We start from the raw sequence: 24,827 nt of genomic DNA on the forward strand, positions 1-24,827 counted from the left end.
GGGTTTGTCAAAATCTCTCCAAAAAAGCCAGTCTGTGAAAACGATATGGCGACCAACCGACGTATTTCTATCCACAGTCTGGAAAGCAGCAGCATCGCACTATTTCCACCCAGTGGATAGTCTTCTACCAAACTCTACCCGTCTCCATGTGCAATTATTTACAATCTGACCTGACGGTCCGCAAAACTCGATCAAGGCGGCAGTAACGCACTTTCTCCCCACAGCAGACTGTGCTGCGGCAAAGAAAAATAGTTCTGTGATTTCCTGATTAGTCAAAGTGTGCGTAATGGTGGAATTGTGTCATGTTTACTCTCAACTCCCCTGTGGAGCCTACAAACGTCTTTTTTGGAGATATTTTGACATACCCCATTTGGACTCATTGTTAGCAGCAAGAGGCCTTCCACTGGAGCTCACCGTTTCCACCAACAGCTGAATCTGGAGTCAATATTGTCTGTGGGTCCAAGTACTACAGGTATGTATGAGACAAATTACATATAAGTTTAAAATCACTGTACTTATCCTTTAAATACATTGTTGCAATGTGGTGGTGCATATTTTGTTATTCCACAATGACAATTCTTATTTTTTTCTTGCTTGAGTTTCTTTTTTCTTTTTGTCAAGATAATGACTGTTAACGTTTGTGCTGATTTATTGTGACTGTTTTACACAAGTAATAATATTTCTTGGTCAACAGTGTGCAGTAAGTGTATGACTTGGAATTTGTGAATAAACTGACAACAACCAACTTCTCTAATCATGTGTGTCATCTGTCTGTTCATGCACACACCAGTGTTACAGTAGAAACAGTAGACCTCTCCAGTGTTGCTCAGCGGACACAGGGTTCATGTCTATGGGGCTACCGACCATTTGGAAAAAGTGATACCTACTCTTAGAAAATGATCCCACGAGATTTAAAAAAATTACAGTATGTTTAAAAGGATAGTGGATAACTCTATTCCTTTGTTCAACAAAGCAAAAACACAATAATTAACTCTTTTTTTTTTGCTTAAACACATGGTATTTTGAAATTGAACTCTTTGTGTATCATAAATATTACATCACTAGGGATATCAAACTCGATGGGGTGTAATTTGACTAGGTTGTTTCAACATTTGGTAATACTATACATCTACACACTGTTAATACTGTACATCTTCATCAAACCCTTGGATTTACAGTATGAATTTGTATTGTCGCCTGGCTTTGGCACTGTCTAACCGCCTGTTTATTTATCTGTGCTCCTCCAGCCGTCCAGACATCGCCCTCCTCTGGTTCCTCATTCCCTTCAAAGCTGCAAAACACCTGCTGTGCGACCAGTACAGGTGGCTGGTCATCAAGATCGTCCTGGTCCTCCTCATGTTGGCCATGCTGGGGTTGTTCATCTACAGCGCACCGGGATACATGGTGAAGAAGATGCTGGGGGCCTGAGGATCATCTTCACCACACTGTTAAAGAAAAGGTTTTTTATTTTTATCTTTGCTGTGCAGCTGTCTACTATTATTGCTCAACAAACAATCTACAATCCATGTGTAACCTTGCTGAACTTTTTGAAGAAAATGTTAAAATTGTGTTTAAAGCATCCTATGAAATACATGTTGAAGTGGATTTTAATTTCTGGATTAGTGCTTTATTATGAACACTGCAAGGCCCTTCTCATACTGCATTTAGGGCGAACTACATTTATGAACCTATTAAACCACAGGCTGAGGTTGCTGATATGCCTGACAATTTATGGGCAATATAGTTGGGCAACGCTCCCAGCAATATGGAAGCCAGATGCAAGGATAAATTTGCTTTTAAATGTCTCCGAGCAGCAAGATGCTCCCATGTGATTTAAGTAATAGTGCTGAGGCAGCTCATTGGAAACTGCTTCCCATTAGAGTTGGCAGCCAAGTTGCTCTTAGTATCACTGCCTTTAATTGCCTCTGCCTTAAAATGTTCAGAATGAAAAGCACTCAACGACTGAAAAGCAATACACGCTGTTAGTCTATTCATTTTAAGTCATATTTGCTTGTCTAAAATTTACATGATTATTTCAAACTGACAATAAAACACTTAACTTTATCTTTGTGCTTTCCTTCTTTCAGTAGGTATGTGGAATGATGTGGGTTTTAACCATGCAAATGGATTAGTGTTCTGCAACTACACCCACTTTACCCCCCAGGGTATTCATCTCGTCTGTTAGTTTCTCATGACTGAAACTCATCAATTAATTATGCTTTATATGACAGATATCCAATAGACGTAACTTTAAGTACAATGTCACAACGTTTATTAAAGAGCACCATCACTACAAATCCAAACCCCTTAATTTTATCCATGAAATGTCCTTAATTTCTCCATCAATTAAAATTAATTATCCACTAAAAATAACAGCTTTAAAAAAAAGTAAGGTTAGTATCATGGGTTTATAAGGGATTTATTCATGGGTTGGTTCATGGAGACACTAGTAATCATGGGATTTTTCATGCCTCTTGTGCATGGTTTACAGGGTTATTAATGAGTTATTGATGGAAAGTTCCTGTCTCTCTGAATCTTACATTAAATTAGAAAGTAAGCAGTCAAACATTAAGGGGTGTTTAAGGTGGTTTTGATGGGGTCTCCTCCACGAATAACTCCCTTAACTCATTGTAACGGGATTTTGCATGAATTAAGGGGGGAATTAACGTAAATGTAAGGAACTACTGGTTCATAAGGATAAAGTGCACCATGCCTGTTGCTTGCGCGGACAAATCGTTAGGTAAAGTACACATGCACTGAACGTGTTCTGCCCATGGGTTGCCATATTTACCAACAGCACGTGCAGCAGTCATGCAAAAGGTGTTATGGAGGATGCGGGCATCGATCCCGCTACCTCTCGCATGCTAAGCGAGCGCTCTACCATTTGAGCTAATCCCCCGTCTGAAACGCATATTGAATACAAAGTGAATTTAACAAACACCATCCCACAACTCCTCTGTTGTGTTTTGGAAGTGTATGAGTAATGTTTAGAGGCTGTATTTTGAACTATTTTACACGTCACTTGAAGTTTTAATCAGACAGTCCAGTCAGTGTGACGTCATTTAACTTTCACTGCTTCTCTTACAGTTCATATCACAGACCCGTGCTGCCCCCTGCTGTATCTGAGTGGAATAAACTGCTGTGACTTGCTCTGTCAGACTTATAGGTTTCATTCATGAGAACTGCATTACATTTTACCTTCACATGTAATTCAGATGACTTTATTACCCAGAGAAGCTTGCAATGAGTGCAATAATAGAAAAAGCTTTAATTCATTGATCACCGACATTATAAGCAATCAGTAGTAAGGAGGTCAGAGGTCAGAGTCATAGTGACCTGATAATACTACTGTGGCTCTAGAAAGATAATTTAACAGAGAAGTGTAGGGAGAATAAATCAAAGATGAGCAACAGAAAGAGGTAGAAAGGATTTTTTTGAGCAGTTAGAGTGAGTAATGGATAATTGATATGATTCCCTCTGTCTCACTTCTCACTGAGAATTATGCAGGATAATGTGGCTCAGATTTGAGTGACTGACTTTAAATTAGTTATGGTGAATAGTCATCTTAGTGCCAAGATACTTTAGACACGTCTGACCTGTGTTAGACAGGCACTAAACGTGACAGAGCAAAAAAACCCACAAACACATTTATTTCACAACTGTTTATTTACTCAAAACTCAAAAGATGAGTGTTCTGCAAACATTTACATGGTCAATGAATGCGAGATCCAGAGCAGACGTCGGTCAGTTTGCAAAGTAAAAGCAGCTGGGGAAGGACAAGGAGACTCCCTTAGTTTAACTAGATGCTAATGACGACCAGCATCATTCTGAACTGGTCACAGACCCCTTAATACTGACTTCCCTATTCTCTTAACTTCAACTCATACACCCATCAGCTGGGCAACTCTTTACTGCAAATTAAAATTAGAAACACAGTGTGATCAGCAGTAAAAACGCGACGAAAACTGTCATGTGACAATTTGTCTATGTTAATTCAGTGTCAGGCTCCCTTTTATTTTAGAATAAATCATTTGAACTGCTACAATCTAAACCCACATTGTCAGTCTGCAGGGTCGGTTTCCCACCTCTGAACTTAAAACTCATAGGCTACTGCATGTTGGCCTAATAAATGCAATGGCAATTAACCAGAATCGTGAGACGTAAGACAAAATCTCCACACAAAATACATTTACAAAATATGTCACTCATTCACAGTCAATGTGTAACATTCTCATGCTCGGATATGTTGCTGATCAATAATGAATAATCGCAGAGCACTGATCATATGCCTTGAGTCGGTGTATCACTGTATTTCCTTCAGTGTTTCTACATGCCATCAACCCACCAGAACAGAAACCAAAATGCGGACTCTCTGCGGACTCAAGCACAAACCATAACTGAAATAACACAAAGGGCCTCAGTGTTTCGTTAATGTACAGTAGGTTTTCGCACCAATTTCGCTACAGGAAGGTTATTCTAAAGGAAATATAAGTTAAATAAATAAGAAACCGTTATTCAAAAATCACTCGATGCTTTCTTTACAGTTTTAGTAAAGACTGGGAGTGTCTTGATGGCACGTTCCAGCAGTGGTTGTCTGTGCTCTAACAGAACGAAAACGGCGCAGAAAAGGCAAATAAATAGCTCCGTGACGAGCGAAAACGTTAGAAATCAAAAAATGTTGGTAATATTTACAGACTTTAAGTTCACTGTATGCCATAACAACCTCCATACCATTCATCGCCTTGGCTTAGCTCGATTTTCTGCGTTACTCATGCTAAAATAACTGGGATATGTCGTACGTTATTGTTGTTGCTACTGTGTCGGTGGCGGCAGGGAGGAGCAGCAAATGATACAGAGCTGTAGTGTATAGTATGTAGACAGGCGAGCGCGGGGGGGGGGGGAGGGGGGGGTAAACAGATATACATATGAGAGAGAAAGGAAAAGACAGAAAGAGAGCAGGAATAATGGGGAGTATTTATAGAGAGCGTGCAGAGAGAATAGAAAACAAATGAGGACAAAAAAGGAAGGTAGAGGGGGGGGCAGACAGAGATGTTAGGGAGGAGGGAGGGGTGGGGTGGGGTGGGGGGTGGGGGGGGGTGAAGGGTTCAGTATTCATCCTGGTCCAGGTGAGCTTGTTCATCAAGATCCTCATCTTCCGGAGCTGCAAAGCCGTCCTGAGACATGGAAGACACATGGTAGATATTATGAGAGTGACAACAACTCATCCAAGTGTCCAAGTGTTTACATTTTCCTCATCTAGTCCGATCACAGTCAACGTCCTACAGGGTTCGGGCCATTCATGAATTTAATTGAGAAAGCATGGTAAATTTCAACTCAGTTCTTGGAACTGGAGTTAGAATTGGAATGTCACCCAGCTCTAAGGAAATAGAATGTGAATTGAATTGGAATGACGGGAAACATAATTGAATTCCATGAAATTCCATGAAATTCCACTTCTAAGAGAGGTTGTCTTGACTCGCTAAACATTATAAATCAAACATTATGAATCAAATAAAACACAGTTAAACTACTCAAATACATTCAATCATAATGTATGTATTACGATTACATGTTATGTCTCAAATACCACCTGAAAGTTCCCTTTATTACCCGATATCTGATCATCTCAGATATGTGAATTGATGAGTTCATTCATGAATTGACCCCAACCCTGATATCCTAACAGATAAATAACCAACATTAACTTCTTTGACATGCATTACGTCTACAGTATGAGGATCAAAATGGTGCATCGCAGCCTGTGTCTGTTGCCAATATGGACGGATACCTCTGTTGCGTAGAGAATGTCGATTATCTTGCTGAGGATGGGGTTGTTTTCACTCTCGTGCTCCTGGCAGATCAGCTCAATGTCCCGTAGTTTGCTGAAGTAGAAGTCTCTCTCCTTCTCTAGCCCGTCTACAGTCAACTTCAACTCCATCAACTTACAAAAGACAGATGGGGGGGGAGAATATAATGTATAAATCTGCAGCATCAAAGGCTATGCTGACACATTGTTTATAAGCAATTATGAAACGAATAAGGGCAAAAGGGGCGTGGGTAGGTAAACTATCTCATCTGGTTTATATGTTTACCTTTAATCTAGTGGCAATGGTTTGGATGTCACTCTTAATTGTCTTTGCCCTCTCCTCATAAAAAGAAGTCATGTGAGAAGAAGGGAAATCTAGTGCAATCTAGTGCTACTCTCACTCTTTACACCTTAACTGGTCAGTAAAACAATAAAAAGGAAGGGTAACAGCCCACTAAAGCAGCACCATTTTAAGAAGTAATCTTCACATATTCATTGTAACAGGGAAATAAGCTTGAATCCCTAGATTAGCAACATCACAATGAAGAAACGGACTCCTGACAGTAGGTGTGAGCCCCTAGAGTGGTTACGCACGGCAGAGAAGTGGTAGGCAAAGAAACAAGAGTGATATGAGATGATGCGGTTTGGGAGTTGAGCCTCCCTGCTCTCCCTGGGACTCTACCTGTTGATTTAGCTCCATGATCTCAGCATCACTGCCCCCGTTTCTAGACAAAGACGGATTCTTCCTTATGGCTGGAGTGGTGTGTTGGACCCGCTGTGGTGTTGGCATGTTTTTGGGAACTGTTGGGGACGTCCTCTGTGGTCCTGGAGCAGTCAGAGATTATCAGCATTTGAATTAAAAGGGATTTCATTCATTTACACTGGCTCAGTAGCGATTGTGGCGATGGATACAGCATATTACTGAGAGCTAATGTTGAAAGCGTAGCATAATGTTGTGCCTTTGATATGGCGTTTCGTTACTCGTTTTGTGAACTGAGACATTTCGAATTATCCAACAATGCCGATATAAAAGACACACATTGGGATTATAAATTATCAAAGATTCAAAGGATTTTGAAAAGCCAAATTATAAATCAAAACATTTTGAAATGGCTGAGTGTCATTTATGTGAGCTCAACAATATTGCAATAGCTTGTGTGTGCTGCCAAACCTCTACAAGTGCTTCAGCGGAGACTTCAGAAGTGTTTCAAACGAACGCAGAAACAAACCATGCCAACACACATTATCACAATTTTGGAAAAGAAATGCTGTCGTTCTGCCCATTTACAACCACGCTGCTTACCAGTGACAAGGTCACAAAGCAGGCTTATGACACACTAGACGCCAGATTAGATTGTTCGCCATGATTTCGAAGCAAAAAAAAAAGCTTTCACAAAGACATAGCAAGGCTGGTAAGGCTGAAGACATTACTGCTGTTAGTAAAATGACACAAATAACTATTTCATTTATCAGTCCAACTTTCAGAGAGATGGAACTGCAACAATATTATATCATCTATTGCTTGATGCAGTATACCGGGGAAAGTCACATTAAATTATTTTGTTGGGTTTCTGACATCATTGATTAAAATCAGTCAGAATTGGAAGTTACAAATGGAGCTACATCATCTCAACATTCATCAACCCCACTAATGCCGCATCCCACTAGGCACTGAGGCGATTAACACAATCCCAACAGTGACTTAGTGATACCTACACAGTGTCATGTTGCTCGTGAGTGCCGGGCAGTGAGATGGATCGAGTAAGACAGCAGTCATTCTGTGAATCGTGCTCACACCACTTGCTTGCAGGGAGCGCTTTCGAGCCATCCAAAGCTCAGCAAGACCGTGCAGCAAAGGTAAAACCGTGTGGTTACCTGGGTTTCTCTTTGGTCTGTGGATAAAGTGATCACCTGGGTTGGGGGCAGGGGCCACATCCTGCCCCTGTCTGGCTTGTAGAGGGTCGTACTCCTTCCCGTCGTAGTTGGCGTCGAAGAACTTCTTGAACCACTGCACGAATTCAAAGTTGTCCTGGAACTTTCCTTTTACGAGCTTTTCAACGGGAATTATCTACAAGAATGGAAACAGCAAATGCTTGCATGGTCCAATTCAGTGTGAAACAAATGCATCTTACGCTGCTGTTATGAGATTATATAAGAAATAAGCAGGGAATCAAACAATAAATCATTTACAGTATTATCAAAGAATATATAATGAAATACACGATAATATGATAATAAAAGAAGTCTGACTTTGTCAACACTCATCCTTTTGAAGGCTGCCTGAAGAACTTTGAAGTTGTGTATAAATTCATGCTCCAGCTTGGCTTGAAATTTGACCTTCTTCAGAAGGATACAGCCTGGAAACAACATGTCCATGAACTGGCAGTACGCTGCACCTGGAAAACACAACACAACCACACAGCAGATTGTTTTCATTGTTTTGCTCCTAACAGCCAAGAATAATTTGAATGGTATTTGTTGAAGCCCCATTTTAGGGAACAGCTTCAGCCTGACCTGAACAGAGCTGTTCGATCTTGGTGTAGGTGAGGTGCAAGGAGTCGTTGACCCATGCCAGCATGTCATGTCGGCTGAGGTTGTCAATGGACACAGATGTGGCGTACACATTCACTGCCATCCCCTACCTGACACAGACAACAGAATTCATAAAGAAACAGTTATTTTGTTGAATTTTATTGCTTTACGTGGCTGGCACAGATTAACAAAATCTAACAGTTAAAACAACCTTTTTGGGGGTTATGATAATGTAAATCATATGACATGCACTTTTGTTAGTCTAAAACACATATGTGATTACATGTGTGCAACAAAAAAACCCCAAATGAAACACAAAGAAATAAAACACAATTCAACCAAAAGTTTCAAACTGTTTAATCTATCTTTGATTGGTCACTGTGTGTAAATCAAGATGCAATGGCTGCTGTTATCATATAATCTAGTTTCAAAACAATGCCTGAGAAGAAGCGGTTTCAATTTTAATCTACAGTAATCTACAATCTACAATTTTCAGTGTAATCCTGCAGTAGATTAGAGAGAATATCCTGATGTTTATGAGCAGCTTCACACATCTGGTCCTGCAGCCTTCTCTCTGCTTACTTTGCTTGCTTGCTAATACCTTCCAGTGTCAGAGTGGACCCATAAAACCTTGTCAGTCCCTATTAAAAAAAAAACATATGAACATAGGCAGGATGGAGGCTGTGAAAAGCTGTTATTAAGGTCAAACATTGCTTGGCCTCTCTAGGTGACAGCCAGAGAGCAATTATGTCACTCAACTTCACACTACTGAAATACAATTAGCCTCATCACTTTCCTGCAGCCTTTTGAGTGTGAAACATTGCTAAAGATAGACTACTATTTTTGCTGTAAGCATAGTGTACTATAAGACACGGCATAGTGATTTCTGATAACCTACCAATACTGAGAGTGCACCTCCAGCAGCGCGCATTACAACTGCACTCTCCCATGGGGCTTGGCTAGCCTACAATTAGATGATTATAACCCATAACCGTCCTGCAATAAACCCGTTTATGAGACACGCAAGACAAGGCCATAAGCTTGGGTCAACTACACAGAACGGGCTTGGACCTTGCAGCGTTACTCTAGAGTAATTTATTAGAAGCGTGGATACATTGTAACAAGAGCGGCGCACGAAACGAAGTCCTTCTATTCTCCAAAAGCCCAGATCGGCCGGGCCTTTGCAAAGCAGCGCACAATGACTGCAGCAAAATGCTGAGTGCAACATACTGAACTCTATCCAAGAGTCTATAGACGGGGATCTGACAGTTACAGACTACGCTGAGAATAATAAATGTGGCCGTTTGCTGTGCGTCTGTGTTTAAAAACCCGCAGCGTTGTTGCTATCCGAGCGGCCCCCTCTACAGGCCTCCCTGAACACCTCAGGACTGTCAATGCAAGCGAAATATTCTCACTGGATGGGAATAAAACACACTTTCTCCACAAACACACTCGCATGCACAAAACGACGAATACAGAAATAAAGGGAATAAAGTGGGGCATTAGGAGGTGCGTGCGTTCATACTCACTGTATTCAGGACTGTCTGTGTTGTTATCACGCTGGCAGTATTCCGTATGTCAATGCTCGTTGCTGTCGTCGTTGTCAGACCCTGCGCGGTGCAGTGCTTGGTAACGGGCCGCCCTGTCTGGGGCTGCAACAATTCGGCACCTACTGCGCATGCGCCCGACTCCATGCTGTTAGAGGCTCATTATAAATAGGACTTTGGCCTGTTCTAGCTAAGACACATGATGTGTCTGGTTGGATTTTAGGCCTGCTATGTGACTAAGGTTTTAGTGAGGGCAGTCGACACAAAATGCCGTATGTTAATGTGTTAATGTGTTATCTCTGAAAATAAATCACAAGCATGGCTGCTGCTAGATGAGGAGCATCTGTCAGCAATCAGACACAGGATTCAATTAGAGATTTCATTGTGGTTTATTTGCACTCAATCATGTGATAAAGAGCTGCAAGAACAAATAAGAGATACAATAATCAAATGTGAAAACACATTGTTCAGCACCAGTATACAGATGACCTGTTAGGGGGGATAGACACAACAAGATTCACTGGAACTTCTTTGAACATTTAAGACCAAAGGTGCAATCGACCCAAGTTTCCAATCCTGCAATCATCGCTGAAAAAACAGCTATGATGTAGGATTTATATGACGATCTTCTAAAATTGGATGGAACTGTGTCTAACTATGATCAAAATCTTGTGGTGTGCATCCCCCTTTACACTGCAGTTTTCCATTATCAACTGATATATTGTGCAGTTTTGACAATAATATTACAACAAAATCAATTACGAAGACAATTATTCACAAGCAAAATTCACGAAATAAAATCCAGTAGCTAAAAAAAATGAACAATGACAATACAGTAGTTGAGAACTTGATAAAGTATCAGTGCTTTTCTCTGTAGTTGCTAATTAAGCATCCAGTTATGATACTGAGCTGTACGTGGCATACAAAGGCATTTGATCCCCTGAAGAAATGGCATTAACTGACTCACATTTCTGCTGAATGATAAACAAAGAGGATCGTTTCACCTTCTCTATGCTTCACAGTGGTATGTTACATTGGAAAGTGTCAGACAGCAAATAAGCACATAACAGTCAGAGGGACATTTTATACCCTGCCGTTTCAGTGCAAGACCAGAAGTAGTCAAAGTTGTAAAAAGTGCTCACTCTAAGGAATGACAGCGACCAACATGTCAGAGGTCACGATCTGTACTGACGGAACGGGACGGGACGGTGTGTTCGTGGAGTGTCGGTGTTCTCAGGTGAGAAAAAGGCAGTTTGGGTGAGACTTTTTGCTCTCTGTGGAAAATGAACATGATCACAAAGAATGCTGCGTAACATGAGCAATATCAGTGCTTATTATCTATGCTACCATACATACAGAACACACAGCATAGGTTCATTCACATTTGGTGGTAGTGGTGGAACGGAAATCTACGGTGCTACAAGGCTGTAAACATGATTTAAAATGCTAATCTGACAATGATGAACTACTGTACAAAGACCTCATACTTATTTAGGAATTAACTGTAATACAATAGTGCTATAGAGCAATAGCATGTTTTGGAAGAATAATGCAATATAAAAAAAATAAATAAACAGAAAAACATATTTAAAACGTCAGCTTGCATTCAGATATTTTTCATCAATTGGTCTTTTGCAACTACATGTTTCATACTTGGTGATCACATGTCATCAATGTCATGTCAATTCCTTTGTAACATTTCACTCATCACGGCTCGCAGTAGAAAGACTTTGTGACACATTAAATCATGTAAAAAGGCAGCTAAGTAGTACATGATACAAGTGCAAAATCGTACTTAACAGTGAGGTAACACAATCGTATTGTAGAAAGCAAGACTCACCCTCATATTCCTAAAACTATTAGTAAGTTACAACATACTTCCGCTAACGTGATCCAATAGCCAAAGTAATTCACTGGCAAATCATTGTTACCTGCTGCTTTTATTTGGTTAACATTTGACTGAAATTTGTTAGGTGTAACCGTGTAACCAAACTTCTCTTGACCAGTATTCCAACATTATTATGGCAATGTCATACAGTATAATGTTTCACGGATAGTCCTAAATAACTGTGTTGAGTTCAAAATGAAAACTCCTCCCCCCACCCCCTTCTAAGCTTTCTGAAAACAAGCCGTCTTGCTTGGCCATACGTTTCCCTTGGGCGTCATTCTTCGGCTTTGTGTGACTGCTGTCTGATTGGTTACCAGATTCCGCTGGATCTCCCTCCTGGGGGGGCGAGGATCCTGGCCGAGGATCTCTTTGGAACCTTGTCATCAATCTGGGAACCTGGAGGGAGCAGGGGACATGACCGACTGGGTTTTAAAACAGTGAAACAGAATGAACTAGTACTTCCTAGTAGTATTTATGGTCCTGTGTAGCTCAAGGGGTTAGGGAGTTTAATTCCCACTGGGGTCACCCATACAAAAATGTATGTACTCTTGCTATTGTAAAGCATTTGGGATAAAAGTGTCCTCCAAATGGCTTATGCTAAGTCCCAAACACCTGCAGGGGGGCTTTTACAGGCTTTCCCTGCTAATTAATTCCAAACAGAACAGATAATGATAATCAACAATCTGCAGCCAGGCAAAGAATCTATTGTTGTGACTGATAAAATCACATCTTCTGATCACAGAACAACATAATACAAGTTTCTCTTGCCAAGTGGCAATCGTAGACTACTGTGGTTGGACTGGGCAGATCCCAGGTGTGAATGTGTGTGAATGTGAAGCAGGGTGTTACTGAAAAAGAGGAGGTGTGTCTAGCAAGCCTTCTGTTGGTCAGTAAAAATAAAAAATAAACAAGTGAAACATGTCCCCTACAAATGATGCAGGCGCTCCTTGGGCCAATCAGTAACAAACTGCATCCTCCCTCCAAGTTTCATCAAAATCGTATCGGTGATATAGCAGTTGTGACCTTTCCAAGTTTGAAATTTTGACCTTTAATTATAGCGCCCTCGTTAGGCCAATCAGTGTAATTTGTAAGGATAGCTGGATGTGTTTAGCAAGTTTAATGTCAATCAGACTTACAGTGCAGGTGTTATGGCTTTTCCAAGTTAGAAATTTTGACCTGTAATCATAGCGCCTCATCAGGCCAATTAGCGTAATTTTTGTAAACATGAGAACACACTGCCAAAACGCATCATCCCTCCAAGTTTCATCAAAATCAGACCAGTGGTGTCTGATATATCACATTTGAGTTTAAAATTTAGACCTTTAATTATAGCGCCCTCATCAGGCCAATCAGTTTAATTATGCCAGAACAGAGTGCCAAAATGATCTCTGCACATTTCATTAAAATCAGACCAGTGAGATATCACATTTGATGGGTGGACACCTGTCTGTCTACCCCAGTCTCATCGCTTGGGAGACAGTTATGATCAGTTCTGTTAGTTCTACGAATCTACTGGTCCTTACCAGAGAGGCTGAAGCTGGACTCGTGCAGGTCTCTCTGGCCTCCGTGCCTGGTGCAGGGGCGTGTCGGAGTGTCCAGATCTGAAGCCCCAAAGTCCTTCTTTCCTGAGTTGGCCACCGCGACGACGTCACCTGTGTATGGCTCCCGCTCCACAGCTTTCACAGCCTGGCACTGATAGGTCAAACACGTGCACGATCACACACACACACACACACACGCACATATACACACATTAAATAACATACGTGAAAACAAAAAACAGACTACACTGGTAAACGTCACTAGAAAGCTACGTTTCCTGGAGAAAATGTTTGGGCTAACTGTAAGCAACTAGAAAAATAGCAGTGCTAGTAGTGTTAATAGTAGTAGTAGTAATGGTTATAGAAGCAGTAGAAGTAGTAGTGGTAGTATCAGTAGTAGTAGTAGTAGTAGTAGTAGCGGCAGTAGTAGCTGTGGTAGTAGTAGTAGTGTTAGTAGTAGTAGTGGTAGAAGCAGCAGCAGTAGTAGTAGTAGTAGTAGTCATAGTAGTATCAGTAGTAGTAGTAGTAGCAGTAGTAGTAGCGGCAGTGGTAGCTGTGGTAGTAGTAGTAGTACTACTAGTGGTAGTAAAAGTAATAGTAGTGGTAGTAGTAGTAGTACTGTAAGTAGCAGTATTGGTGATAAAGCATAGTGTTTCTTGCTTACAGCCAGCTCTCTGATAATGTAATCAAACATTATATATTCAATTCAACCAAAACAGCTATGTGTCTCATATTCATTGTATGATTTATGCAATCTGTTTTAACTGAATTAAGATGCAATGACTGCTGTTGTCACATGATCAAGAGGTGTGTCATTGTAACTTATGGTAAGCGTCTCTAGATTAGAACATCAGCAAATGTAAACATAAATGTGTCTTTATTCAATGAAATGTTTCCATTCCATGTCACTTTGCAGATAGGTTGAATGTAGTTTTAATGAAAACAGTTTTGTCTGATACCTTTTCCCTCTGGACCATCTTCTTGTAAAGGTAGTCTGGGAAGGTTCTGAGGGGGTAAAACTTTCCAGAGCCCTCGGCACACGTGAAGACGCCATTTTCATAGACCAGTCGGCCGCGGCTGATGGTGACCAGCGGCACACCATGGCAACGAAGACCTTCGTACAGGTTCATGTCTCCTCCTTGGACCTGGTTATCCACTGAAATGGTCCTGCAGACAGAGACAGAGAGAGCGAGAGAGAGAGACAGAGAGAGCGAGAGAGAGAGAGAGAGAGATGACCCAGTTCACACATACTGAGCTGTATGGCTAAATCAGAGAAAAACTTAAGAAGCCACAGAGATTTGGGATGGGATAGATGCTGCAGTGAGACAGGACTGTTGATTCAGGGAGGGATAGAGTTTCATACTTGGAGCCCTCGGGGTCCCAGACCACCACATCAGCATCTGCCCCAGGGATGATCCTGCCCTTCCTGGGGTAGAGGTTGTAGATCTTGGCTGCATTCGAGCTTGTGACTGCTACAAAACGATTCTCATCCATCTTACCGCCAACCTGGGAAATACGACAGGGGATACAGCCTTACAAAATGTTTGTAATCTTAGGAATAACCTCCTACTGAATGGTGTCTGACTGCTTTTGCCAGTACACAAGATCTGACTGAATCATCTGATGTACTTGAGGCAGGAGCAGATGTTTTTTTAGCCTCTTTTTTCCGTGTTTTATCATTTTATACGTGCAAATCAATAACCTCTAAACCTCAAAGCAGATGTCCTATTTCCGGAGGTTCTCTGGCAGCCAGACAGGAACAAAAGAGTTACACATACCACTCCTCTCTCCCAGATGACGCTCATGCGGTCCTGGATGCCAGGGACCCCATGTGGGATCTTTGTGAAATCATCCTTGCCCATGGACTTCTGTTTGGTGGAGAAGGGGCGGTGGTCAGACCCCACAACATTCAGAGTGTCACTGTGGCCAGGAGAGAGAGAGAGAGAGAGAGAGAGAGGGAAGGTCAGTGAAAAGATCTGTTACTTTCAGTTGATATGTATTACACAACATTTATATTTTAGGCATTCAGTGCAATAGTGGAATAAGCCTTCAAGCACTAGGAGAGCAAAGCATTTTATTGATGAAACGAAAAGTTCTGAAAGTAGGTCAGTTGCAAAACATCACCAGAAGTTCACATCACCTTTTCATTCCTGTTGGGCCTAAAATGTGGCGCTTTATAGGCTGTTTTGTGTTGGATTTCATAGTCTTTTACTTACTTTCCCAGCAGGCTCATTAGGAAGTTGGGTGTGTTGGGGTCCAGGCGGAGCGGAGGCACGGTAACGTAGGCGGCAGCGTGGGACCAGTCCTGATGATAGTACTGCAGACCGTTCAGCACAGCGTGGGCTGTGGTCGTCTCCCCATGGACCACCTTACCTGTGGTCAGACCGCAGTGCACAGTATAGCATGGGCACACAGTGGATCAAATGACACTAGAAAGAGTGCGGCACCAAAACATCAAGACATTAAGCAAGTAAACCCTTCCTCAGTATCCAAATGAGGAGTTTCATTCCAAAACACTATGAATCCACTATGTATCAGTGAATACTTCAAAAACACACATCCTCATTTCATCCTCAAAATTATAACTATTTTACAAGCAAATGTGCTATAATTGCATGCCAACCAATCATTTTTGACGTGTAGGCGTCAGATTTTTGGAAAAAAAAAATCTTCAAACGGCAATAGGAAAATTCGTCGGCCTCACCCTGCATCTTGGCTGTAGCCACTACATCTCCTGCAGACATGCTGGACACATTGACCAGATAGATTGGGCAGTGGGCCTAAGAGAACACACACACACACACACACACACACACGCGCACACACACACACACACACACACACACACACACAGAAGGTATATTGGTGGGAAATGTACAATGTCTTCGGCTCATTATGTACTTCTATGTGCTTTGGAGTTCTCACTCACCCTGTTGGCGATGGTAATTGCCCTGTGGGTTGCCTCTGCTTCCAGCTGTAAAGGAAAATCATATTTTGTGGAAATACAGCATGCCTGGGGTCTTGAAAATAGAGACAGGATTTGTTTCATTGCACTGTAGGAATAACACTCTTGATTACAGTGTGGAAATAATCGAAAGTAATTGATTGATAACACTTTCAAGGGAAACCAGTGTAAACCTGAGTATCATACCTCTTCAGGCCTGCTGATTTCAATCCCCTCTGGGCCACTGATACCCAGATCCAATGCTTCCTTCGCACCCTAGAAAGAGACAAGAGAATGCCTTGAATTAAAACTTGATCTATGAATTAACTGTAAGCAATTCAATCTATTCAACATAACCGAAGGAATGATAATTATTGAAAATAGGGAAATTATTCTAAAAAGCTACAGTGTCATTGCATTTTGCCCATGCATGTTTACAACAGATATAGAGGACAGAAACATGAATGAGACAGTAATGAAAGACAGTCTCTCACCTCTGCCACAAGTTCTCCGTTCTCAGCATGGACCCTCGCCACGGCTCCGATGTCCTTGCAGTTCTGGAGCGCCTGGAAGAGCTCGCTGTCCCGCAGCATGTACGTGTCCTTATAGGCCATGAACATCTGAAAAGAATTCACTCCTTTCTCTCGCACCAGCTGCTCCATCTCAGCTCGCACCTGCAGGACGGGAAAGTGAATGAGCCCTCCCCTTCCTCAACAGTAGCAGACTATGGTTGTACTGGGCAGGTGTGAATGTATGTAACTAAAAAAAAAAAATCCACCCTAAAACACTTTTAAAAAACAGCTATTAGTGATGCATTTCTAGGTCCATTTTGTTGTTTAGTGGTGTAATTTTCTTGGAGTTTGACAACTTTTCACCTATCTCAAACATCAACGGTAAACATCAAGTTTTGGTGTCAGTCCCTCAGAATCAAAGAGCGAGGGCTTCTTTCTAGACTCACCATTTTGCACCAACATTCAATAATCATACAGGGAGAAATCCGTCATGGAAGAAGAGGAGGATATACCAGTTTCACCACCGACAGCAGCCTCAAAAGACCAGAATGCAGTGCAGCCACATGACATATTGAATTTTGAGTAGGGGGCTGTGACTCTCGCTTTTTCTCGACTGGAAAAACTCTTGTCCCACTATCACTATTGTTCTCTTTCTCTGAGGATTGTCGAAATGTAGGAAATCACTAACTGAAGTAGAAGTAGATGAGGCAGGTTGAGGGAAAGTAGGTACACCAAAAAAGTAAATTGCAACACTTCATCCCAAAATAACATCACAGATTAATGATATCTGACAGTGTATCCAAGGGTGGATTTTCCTTTAAATAATACATGCATGCTCCACAAAATAATAGCACAAGTTAATAAAATGGACACACCATACAAGTATCCTCAATCACAGCACCAATCTTTACGGCTCAATACAAATCAGAAAAGAGGTGAATACCGATCAGAGGATTTTAAACGTCCTGTGTTTAAATCACGTGGGCGGGGAAGCGTGGTGTGACAGTACCTTGGGTCCCCACCAAGTAACTCCCACATGCAGAGCGTAGTCGCAGCAGGCTTTGGGGTCCGCCATGCTGCGGCACATGTCGTAGGCTTCCAGCAAAGACTCGTTCTTCTCTGGGAGAACATGCCCCATCACCATTGTTGTACCGCCAGCTAGAGCAGCCTAGGAGATGAACACACACACACGCACACACACACACACACACACAAACAGCGCTCAGGCACTCAGTCACATTAATGTAGACTGTAATTCTGTTATTTTATGGCTGCGGGCAAATGTTATTGTATTGTGTGCTGTGTTTTTTATCAAGTGTTATCTGCAATTTCAACAAAGACTGAACTGAAGCTAAATGAAATGAACTGACCTGAACTGAACTGAACACACACATTAAACCTAAGTAATTTGTGACACTGATAGAAAGCTCCAGTCTGCTAAATGTATTGATTGATAACACTCATAAATCCCGAGGGGAATCTAATCTACTCATCAACACGGCCCCCGGGCTAAGCATTACAGTAAAAGGCTCCATGCTTATCTTTATGGTAATGTGCAGAGAACTGCTATGGGAAACATATAAATCCTTCGGTAGTTAAAACATGGGAGGGATTGCCCCTTTGTGTACACTATAATCAAGAGGCATATAAAGCCATAATGGTCCGTGAGACAAACCATATAATTGCTTAACACTGTCAGCACCTCTCACTTTTTCTCACCAAAACGGCTAGATGTATTAAGCCCGAGCTACAGTAAATCTTAATCATCCCGGCGAGTGAAGAGAGAGTCTGTTTTGTGTATAAGTGCACGCTTCACTGAGCATCTGTCAGCTGACCCTAGAGAGTAGAGTAGTGTCTGGTGGGAGGGAGGGAGGGGGGGTGTGAGTCTGAGAACCATTGTCTTCCAGCACAATGGCGTAAGTGAAAAGGCTTTGCAGCAGTCTTTGCAGCAGCCCCCCGGTATCCATGGAAACAGAAACCGATCTGCATTTGTCTCCGTACTCAGTCGAGGCACACGGCAGGAGCGGAGCAGGAGGGAGAGAGAGAGGGGTGGAGGGAGGGAGAGAGAGAGGGATGAGGGGCGAGCGAGGGTGGGTGGAGAACAGTGGAGAGAATTGGCGTGTGTGTGTGTGTGTCACCAGCGTCTACCGGCTCCCGGTCCAGTGAGTATAACTCTTACTGAAACACAACGGCGCTCTCAGCCTCCGTCATCGCTAAGTGCTACAGAGTGATGAGTCATCATGGTGCCCATTAAGTAGAATGGGGTATCCCGGTCTATCAGCGTCCATGTTGACTCGGTTCCAGCCCGTTTAGAGGCTTTCTGGCAGCTATTAGCTTTGCTTGCTACGCTACAGCATCAACAGCAAAGTGCCACATCATCTGTGTAATCATGCTGGTCAAACACAGACTTTGGAATCTTATGAGAGTACCAGAAAAAATACATAAAACTTTCACAAAAGTGATGCCTTTGGATGCCTTATTCTGTTTACATTTTATTTTATTGCTTTATTGTTTATGTTTATTTTTTACTGTTGCAGTTATATTGCTTATTTTATATTCTAGTTTTTCCTTGCTGAATCCTGTTACTAATTAGGTCATTGCTGCTGCAATTTCCGCATGTGGATCAATAAGGTTTCATCTTATGTTAGCTTATGTTATCTTATCTGATCTGATCTGATCTGAACTGATCTGATCTGATCTGATCTGATCTGATCTGATCTGAACTGATCTGATCTGATCTGATCTGAACTGAACTGATCTGATCTATGTAAACAGAGAAAACAGATTTGTCCAAAATAACAAACATATTTGATGCCAAAATATAGACAATAGAAGTTTGCCACTTGTCTCTTCTCATATTGAGGGTTTGTGTGAAAGGGGCGTCAGTGAGATTTTGGCCTAAAATGAGTATTATTTATTTGTGGAAAGCTCTTGCTGAGCTATATCTGATGGCCAAAAGAACAACAAATAATCACAAACAAAAACACTACATTATATTTGGTGCATACAAGCATAACTGCACTCAATAGCTTTTTATAGGGCATCGCTTATCTGAATCTTAATCTCTGTAAAAGTATGAACAATTTTATGTTTTGACTAAAAAAAGATACAATATCTGAAAGTTTTGTTTATGTTCCTCTTTCTCTTTCTTTCCTTCAGAGCCTGTTTCCAGTGGGACCTCACCTTGGTGCCGCTGTAGAAGTCGTCTGCCGTCGTGGCGTTCATGAAGCTCTCCTGCAGGTGAACGCTGCTGTCGATTCCTCCGGGCAGGACCAGTTTGCCCGAGGCGTCGATCACTTTGGCCCCGCCGGGGATCATCAGCTCCTTCCCCACCTGCTGGATGATGCCGTTCTCGATGTAGACGTCGGCCTCCTGGGTGCAGTCATCGTTCACCACCTTGCCACCCTTTATCAGGATCCGCACCATCGCTGAGCTGGAAGACATGGCTATAGCTCTGGAAGAGAGACAAGGGGATTCATTAATCTAATGTACAGCATGGTAGGGCTGGGACGGTACGCTTATCACACGATACGATTCGATACACGATACGGGGTTCACGATTCGATACAACCTCGATACGATGTAATAAATAAAAGTTCAGTGACAGTCAGTCAGTGACAGTTTCTGAGCCACAAATCTTTCTCGCAATGGCATTGGCTTGCTAGAATGTAAACAACAATTTAAAAATGTCATTACAAAGTACAAATAATATCATTTGGATGGAGAGCTCGTGAAATTGTGATGGTCAAGCGTCTCATTTGTAATTACTACAGCAGAATAAAATGTAGCTAATGTCATGATTCATTGTTCTGCCCCACAATATGTATTGTCACATTTTTGTATTGCAATATATTCAATTTCGACATCCCTACTGCATGGGCTAGGTGCATTTTAAGCCTCTCAGACATGTAGTATGTGTAGCTGCTGACACAGTAGAGATCTGACTAAATGTAAACCCTCTATACCACAAAAAACTACCAACACCAACACAAGAAAAGCTACAGCTATACTATTACCTTCTAACAATGTTTAACAGTGGTTTGTCAGAGGCAACAGAACACCGCAAGAAACTAGAAGACAGACCATCACCACAAACACACTCAATCCTGCATTTCTACAAGAAACTATCTAGGAAAACAGAACTTTTTACAGTACCTCATTCTGAGACAGAGCTGTAAGTCTAGCAGAGAGAACGGTCAGTGATGCTGCTCTGTGCTTGGCTTGACCAGCAAGTCAGTCAGTCAGGCTGTGAGTGACATCAGCTGCTAGACTGAGTCGGCTGTGTCAGTCACCGCCTGTGACCTAACACCCCAGTGATGTAGTGGCTAATAGATAGGAACTATCAAGCCAAGTAGGCGATCACTATGTGGCAGACAGCCACCAAAATGAATAAAAAAAACTATACATTCCCAATTTAAAAAAGTGTATTTTCAGAATACTATTAATTTGAAATGACTCTTTAAAGCAGCATGATGCTACTTACAATGATGTAGACTGTGAATTTATATCATAAAGCTTTATAGTAGCAGGAAAAGGTGAGAAAACTGAGTTGAGCTGGGTTTACTCACCACTACATCTCAGCCAAAGGGCCATCCTCTACTCTACTCTATCCTAAACTAAAACAAACTCAGTAAGAATCACTCACAAATTCTGCAAAAAAATTATTTCTTCAAATCAATTCTACATTCATCTGTTGGATCTGATTACTGGCAGTGATTAACTATTCATCATAGCAGAGAAACAGGAGAAATCATCCACTCCCCTCCCTTTATACCAATGTATTAATGATGTGATGTCTGATGTGTGTGTGTGTGTGTGTGTCTTCTACGTGCTTGCGTGCGTGTGGGCGTGCAGGGTGCGTACGTGTGAGGGTGCGGCAACTTTACCGCATGGCATGGACTCCTTTACAGATTTGGAGGCTGATAATCTGGACGATAGTGAACGTGTTGTTCATCCATAAATACTAACAGGTTAGTATTATATGTTAGAGGGCGGAACGCGTTACATTTCCTAAACGCCCCAGAGCCAGGAAAGACATAAGCTATAACCTATAGGCTACAGGCTATAATAAAGTTATTATCATATTAGTAAAGGCTACTAGCCACAGTGGAAGTTGATATCGGTTTTTCATAAATGAACAGGTGAGCTTATCGCTTACCCGTTTAAAGGCGTGTGTAATAAATCAATTATAGATCCATTTAAAGGAGGATTATGTCAGCTGGAAACATTAAATAAACATAAGCACAAAGAAAACGATTACAAAGTCAATATGCGCTACGATTTAATGGTGTGTTCCGATTTCAGTTTAGTATAACATTATCGCACTATATTGCTGTTTTGGTCAAATTTCTTTCTCTTTTCAGCCTCAGACTGGTCTCGTTTTCCCAGAAAAATCAAGTAATCCCCTGCAACAAATCGCATGCCATCTCAAATCAGTGCAAATTACCGTTCACTAGAATCATTATACGGGTTTATATGATCGTTTTATTGGACCAGTATGAAAGCAGTGAAATGATGACACTTCTACTTGTGCGACTTGACACAAAGAAACCGGCTCTCCATCCGGCATGATCGGCTGCATAATGTTCATTACCGACCTAGAAACCGCCTTCCCAACTCTCAGTCTGCCCTAGTCCCTCCCCTCCCTCCTCCACAATAAAGCCCAGGCTGCTATCCAACGGCGCAAAGTGGCGACACGGTTATAATTACACAGCACACCTGCCATCTAAAGTGGTGTAGATTTGTACTTCAGGGTGTATCGACAGAGACCTGAAACAGGAGGCTGCCGGTCAGGAGGCAGATAGCCACCCAGACGTGTAGCCGGGGGGTCTTGGAAACAAAGTCTCCTGCTAAAGCATCGCTGCTCCGGGAGGATTCCCCCTCACAGAGCCGCTGCAGCCTTAAAAGCAGCCGAGCAGGTAGAATAATGCTGAGCTCCACGTACCTCTCCTACGGGCCTACTGCTCCAGACGGCTTGTTTGGTTACTTTCTGTCAGGCACAGTATGCAACACAATCCGCGGATAGCACTTTCCAAGGAGATACACACACCAGATGCCTTCCTGGCTGGGACCAGCCGACCGCAGCATCACCACTGTCAAGCCGGCCAGGAGACGAAGCGTGACTTCCTGTTTCGGCTTTCAAAATAAAACCCCGATCAATAACGTTGCAATGTTTAACAATGCAAAGTACCACTGTGAACATGTGGAAATATTCAAGGAGGAATCTACAGTGAATGAAAATACAAATGTTCTTTTCACAGCATCTATTCACAGCCACATATACCTGTCCAAGATGCCATATCCCAGCATGCACTGGGCAGAAGGCAGGGAAACACCTGTCTGAGGTCGAACCTTCTTCCAGCAAATATTATTTGCTGGAAGAAGGTTTGGTTACTGCCTCATAAACATTTCATTATGTGTAAGGTTAGAGAGATTTATTTTTACATTGCGAATCAATACTTAACAAAACTAAAGAAGGATATTAATGCCAACTGCTTAGTCTGTGATTCAGTACCTGAAACTGTGTTGCATCTAGTTTGGCAGTGCTGAACTTTAAATTGAGGAGAAGGATTTTTTCTTAACATATTTGATAAATCTTGTGGCAAAATGTCACACAAATGTTAGTATTCCATTAACAAACCTCTCTTTATTTTTTTCAAATAATGTGAGCACTAGGCTACATTGTTATTATTGATAACTCAAACAATAAGAAAGCTGTGAAAAGTGTATACATTTGTAGTCTTTCGAAAGTGTTTTTCTAACTATACACACATATGCTGGAAACGCTCTTACTGTCTGTCTCTACCATAAATAACCAGGTTCAGCATATCTATGGTCTTTTTATGAATTGGTGGTTTCCTGTATACTTGCTGCATTCTTGTGCCAATAAAAATAAATAATATAGTAAAAAATTTGAACAGACAGCTAGACACTTACATTCATACTTACAGGCACTTTCGAGTCTCCAATCCACCTCACTTGTCTTTGAAATATAGGATAGCCGTATAGCACTGTAAATATATCATCACCACAAAAACTGTACAATTGGACAAATTTTGAGCTTTTATTTTGAAGGTAAAATCGCCCGTCTTCCGGTATTATTCTGTCTTTCTCTGGCGCGCTTGACGCAGCTCGCAGCATCCAAGCTGCGCGACGGCGAGACGGTCCAATCAGCAGCGTTGTATGAGGCTTGGTCGCCTAAGCAACCAATTGTTTTTGATTTAGGGCGTGTCCAGTCGGAGGAGGCTGTACCACTAGCAGAGGACATGGGTGTAAACTGAGATAAGGGAAGAACAGCACAGTGAGGGCGCATAATAGATTATTATAATGAATTCTTAACATGGGTTAAACGGCTTAAACGTCACTGTCTATGGGCTTTAAGTATTTGGATTTATTTAGTAATCTTTCTCATGTAGCAGCTTGCATGGACTGGGCTTCACCTGCAATGATTATAATGAAGAAATAATAAACAGAAATATCATAAATAATGTATTCAATGAACATATGGCATTAGTAGCAAGTGTTAGTGCAAGTCGATAAACTGTTCCGGTCTTTTTAAAGGTCTTGGATAGAGTGCCAGCTGCAGAGTGGCATCATGTCCAAGTGTCTGATCAGAAGGGCTGCAGGGCAACACCCTTTTTTTTTTTGGAGCGGTGAAGGAGGTGCAGACAGAAGTGTCAAGACACTGGGGAGCAAGTCTCCTGCTGGAGGGCACAGTGACATGAAAAGCAAGTGGGATATTGATGCACAAATCTCTTCATCTCACTATATCACTATCGGCTCAGTAGCAAGTAAAAGCTGGGACATGGTCAGGAGGGTGTTCGTTGTGCTTGCAGTTGTTTTCTATCTGTCCAAACAATCAAAATGTCAAGCTGAGTGCATATGGGAGTGGTTCAGCTGGAATATGTGGTGAAGGGATGCACATAAACGCACCTTACAGTGGCATGAGTGCATGCATTTTCAGTATGGGTGCCCCCCCCAAATAGGAATGACAACCCCAACCCTTGACAGTGTTGGTGCCATGCTCTACCTATTGAATTATACAGCACCACCATTAA

General features: G+C 41.9%; 2 protein-coding genes and 1 non-coding gene across 4 annotated transcripts; all 3 read right to left on the minus strand.

The window, feature by feature from the left end:
* Positions 1–2,826: 2,826 nt before the first annotated feature.
* Positions 2,827–2,899, minus strand: trnaa-agc (transfer RNA alanine (anticodon AGC)). The gene has a single exon. It is a non-coding gene; the product is annotated as a tRNA-Ala (tRNA).
* A 2,193-nt stretch (positions 2,900–5,092) lies between these two features.
* mapre3a (microtubule-associated protein, RP/EB family, member 3a) lies at positions 5,093–8,441 on the minus strand. Of its 2 annotated transcripts, none has more exons than XM_071904013.2 (6): positions 8,321–8,441; positions 8,057–8,202; positions 7,718–7,874; positions 6,489–6,631; positions 5,789–5,941; positions 5,093–5,174 (listed from the first exon to the last, which is right to left on the minus strand). In XM_071904013.2, the coding sequence occupies exons 1-6, from the start codon at positions 8,439–8,441 to the stop codon at positions 5,106–5,108; spliced, it is 789 nt and encodes a 262-aa protein (XP_071760114.1). In that variant the 3' UTR covers positions 5,093–5,105. The 2 variants fall into 2 exon arrangements, with proteins under 2 accessions (XP_071760114.1, XP_071760113.1); XM_071904012.2 differs by having other exon boundaries at positions 7,682–7,874.
* A 3,602-nt stretch (positions 8,442–12,043) lies between these two features.
* On the minus strand, positions 12,044–20,214 carry dpysl5a (dihydropyrimidinase like 5a). The gene is made up of 12 exons (XM_071903997.2): positions 19,954–20,214; positions 17,780–17,938; positions 16,753–16,932; positions 16,466–16,534; positions 16,244–16,288; positions 16,019–16,094; positions 15,531–15,687; positions 15,093–15,234; positions 14,678–14,820; positions 14,274–14,481; positions 13,297–13,465; positions 12,044–12,169 (listed from the first exon to the last, which is right to left on the minus strand). The coding sequence occupies exons 1-12, from the start codon at positions 20,212–20,214 to the stop codon at positions 12,084–12,086; spliced, it is 1,695 nt and encodes a 564-aa protein (XP_071760098.1). The 3' UTR covers positions 12,044–12,083.
* Between the last annotated feature and the right edge of the window lie 4,613 nt (positions 20,215–24,827).

Source organism: Centroberyx gerrardi, chromosome 17 (genome assembly GCF_048128805.1).
Source record: "Centroberyx gerrardi isolate f3 chromosome 17, fCenGer3.hap1.cur.20231027, whole genome shotgun sequence".
Lineage (NCBI taxonomy): Eukaryota > Metazoa > Chordata > Actinopteri > Beryciformes > Berycidae > Centroberyx > Centroberyx gerrardi.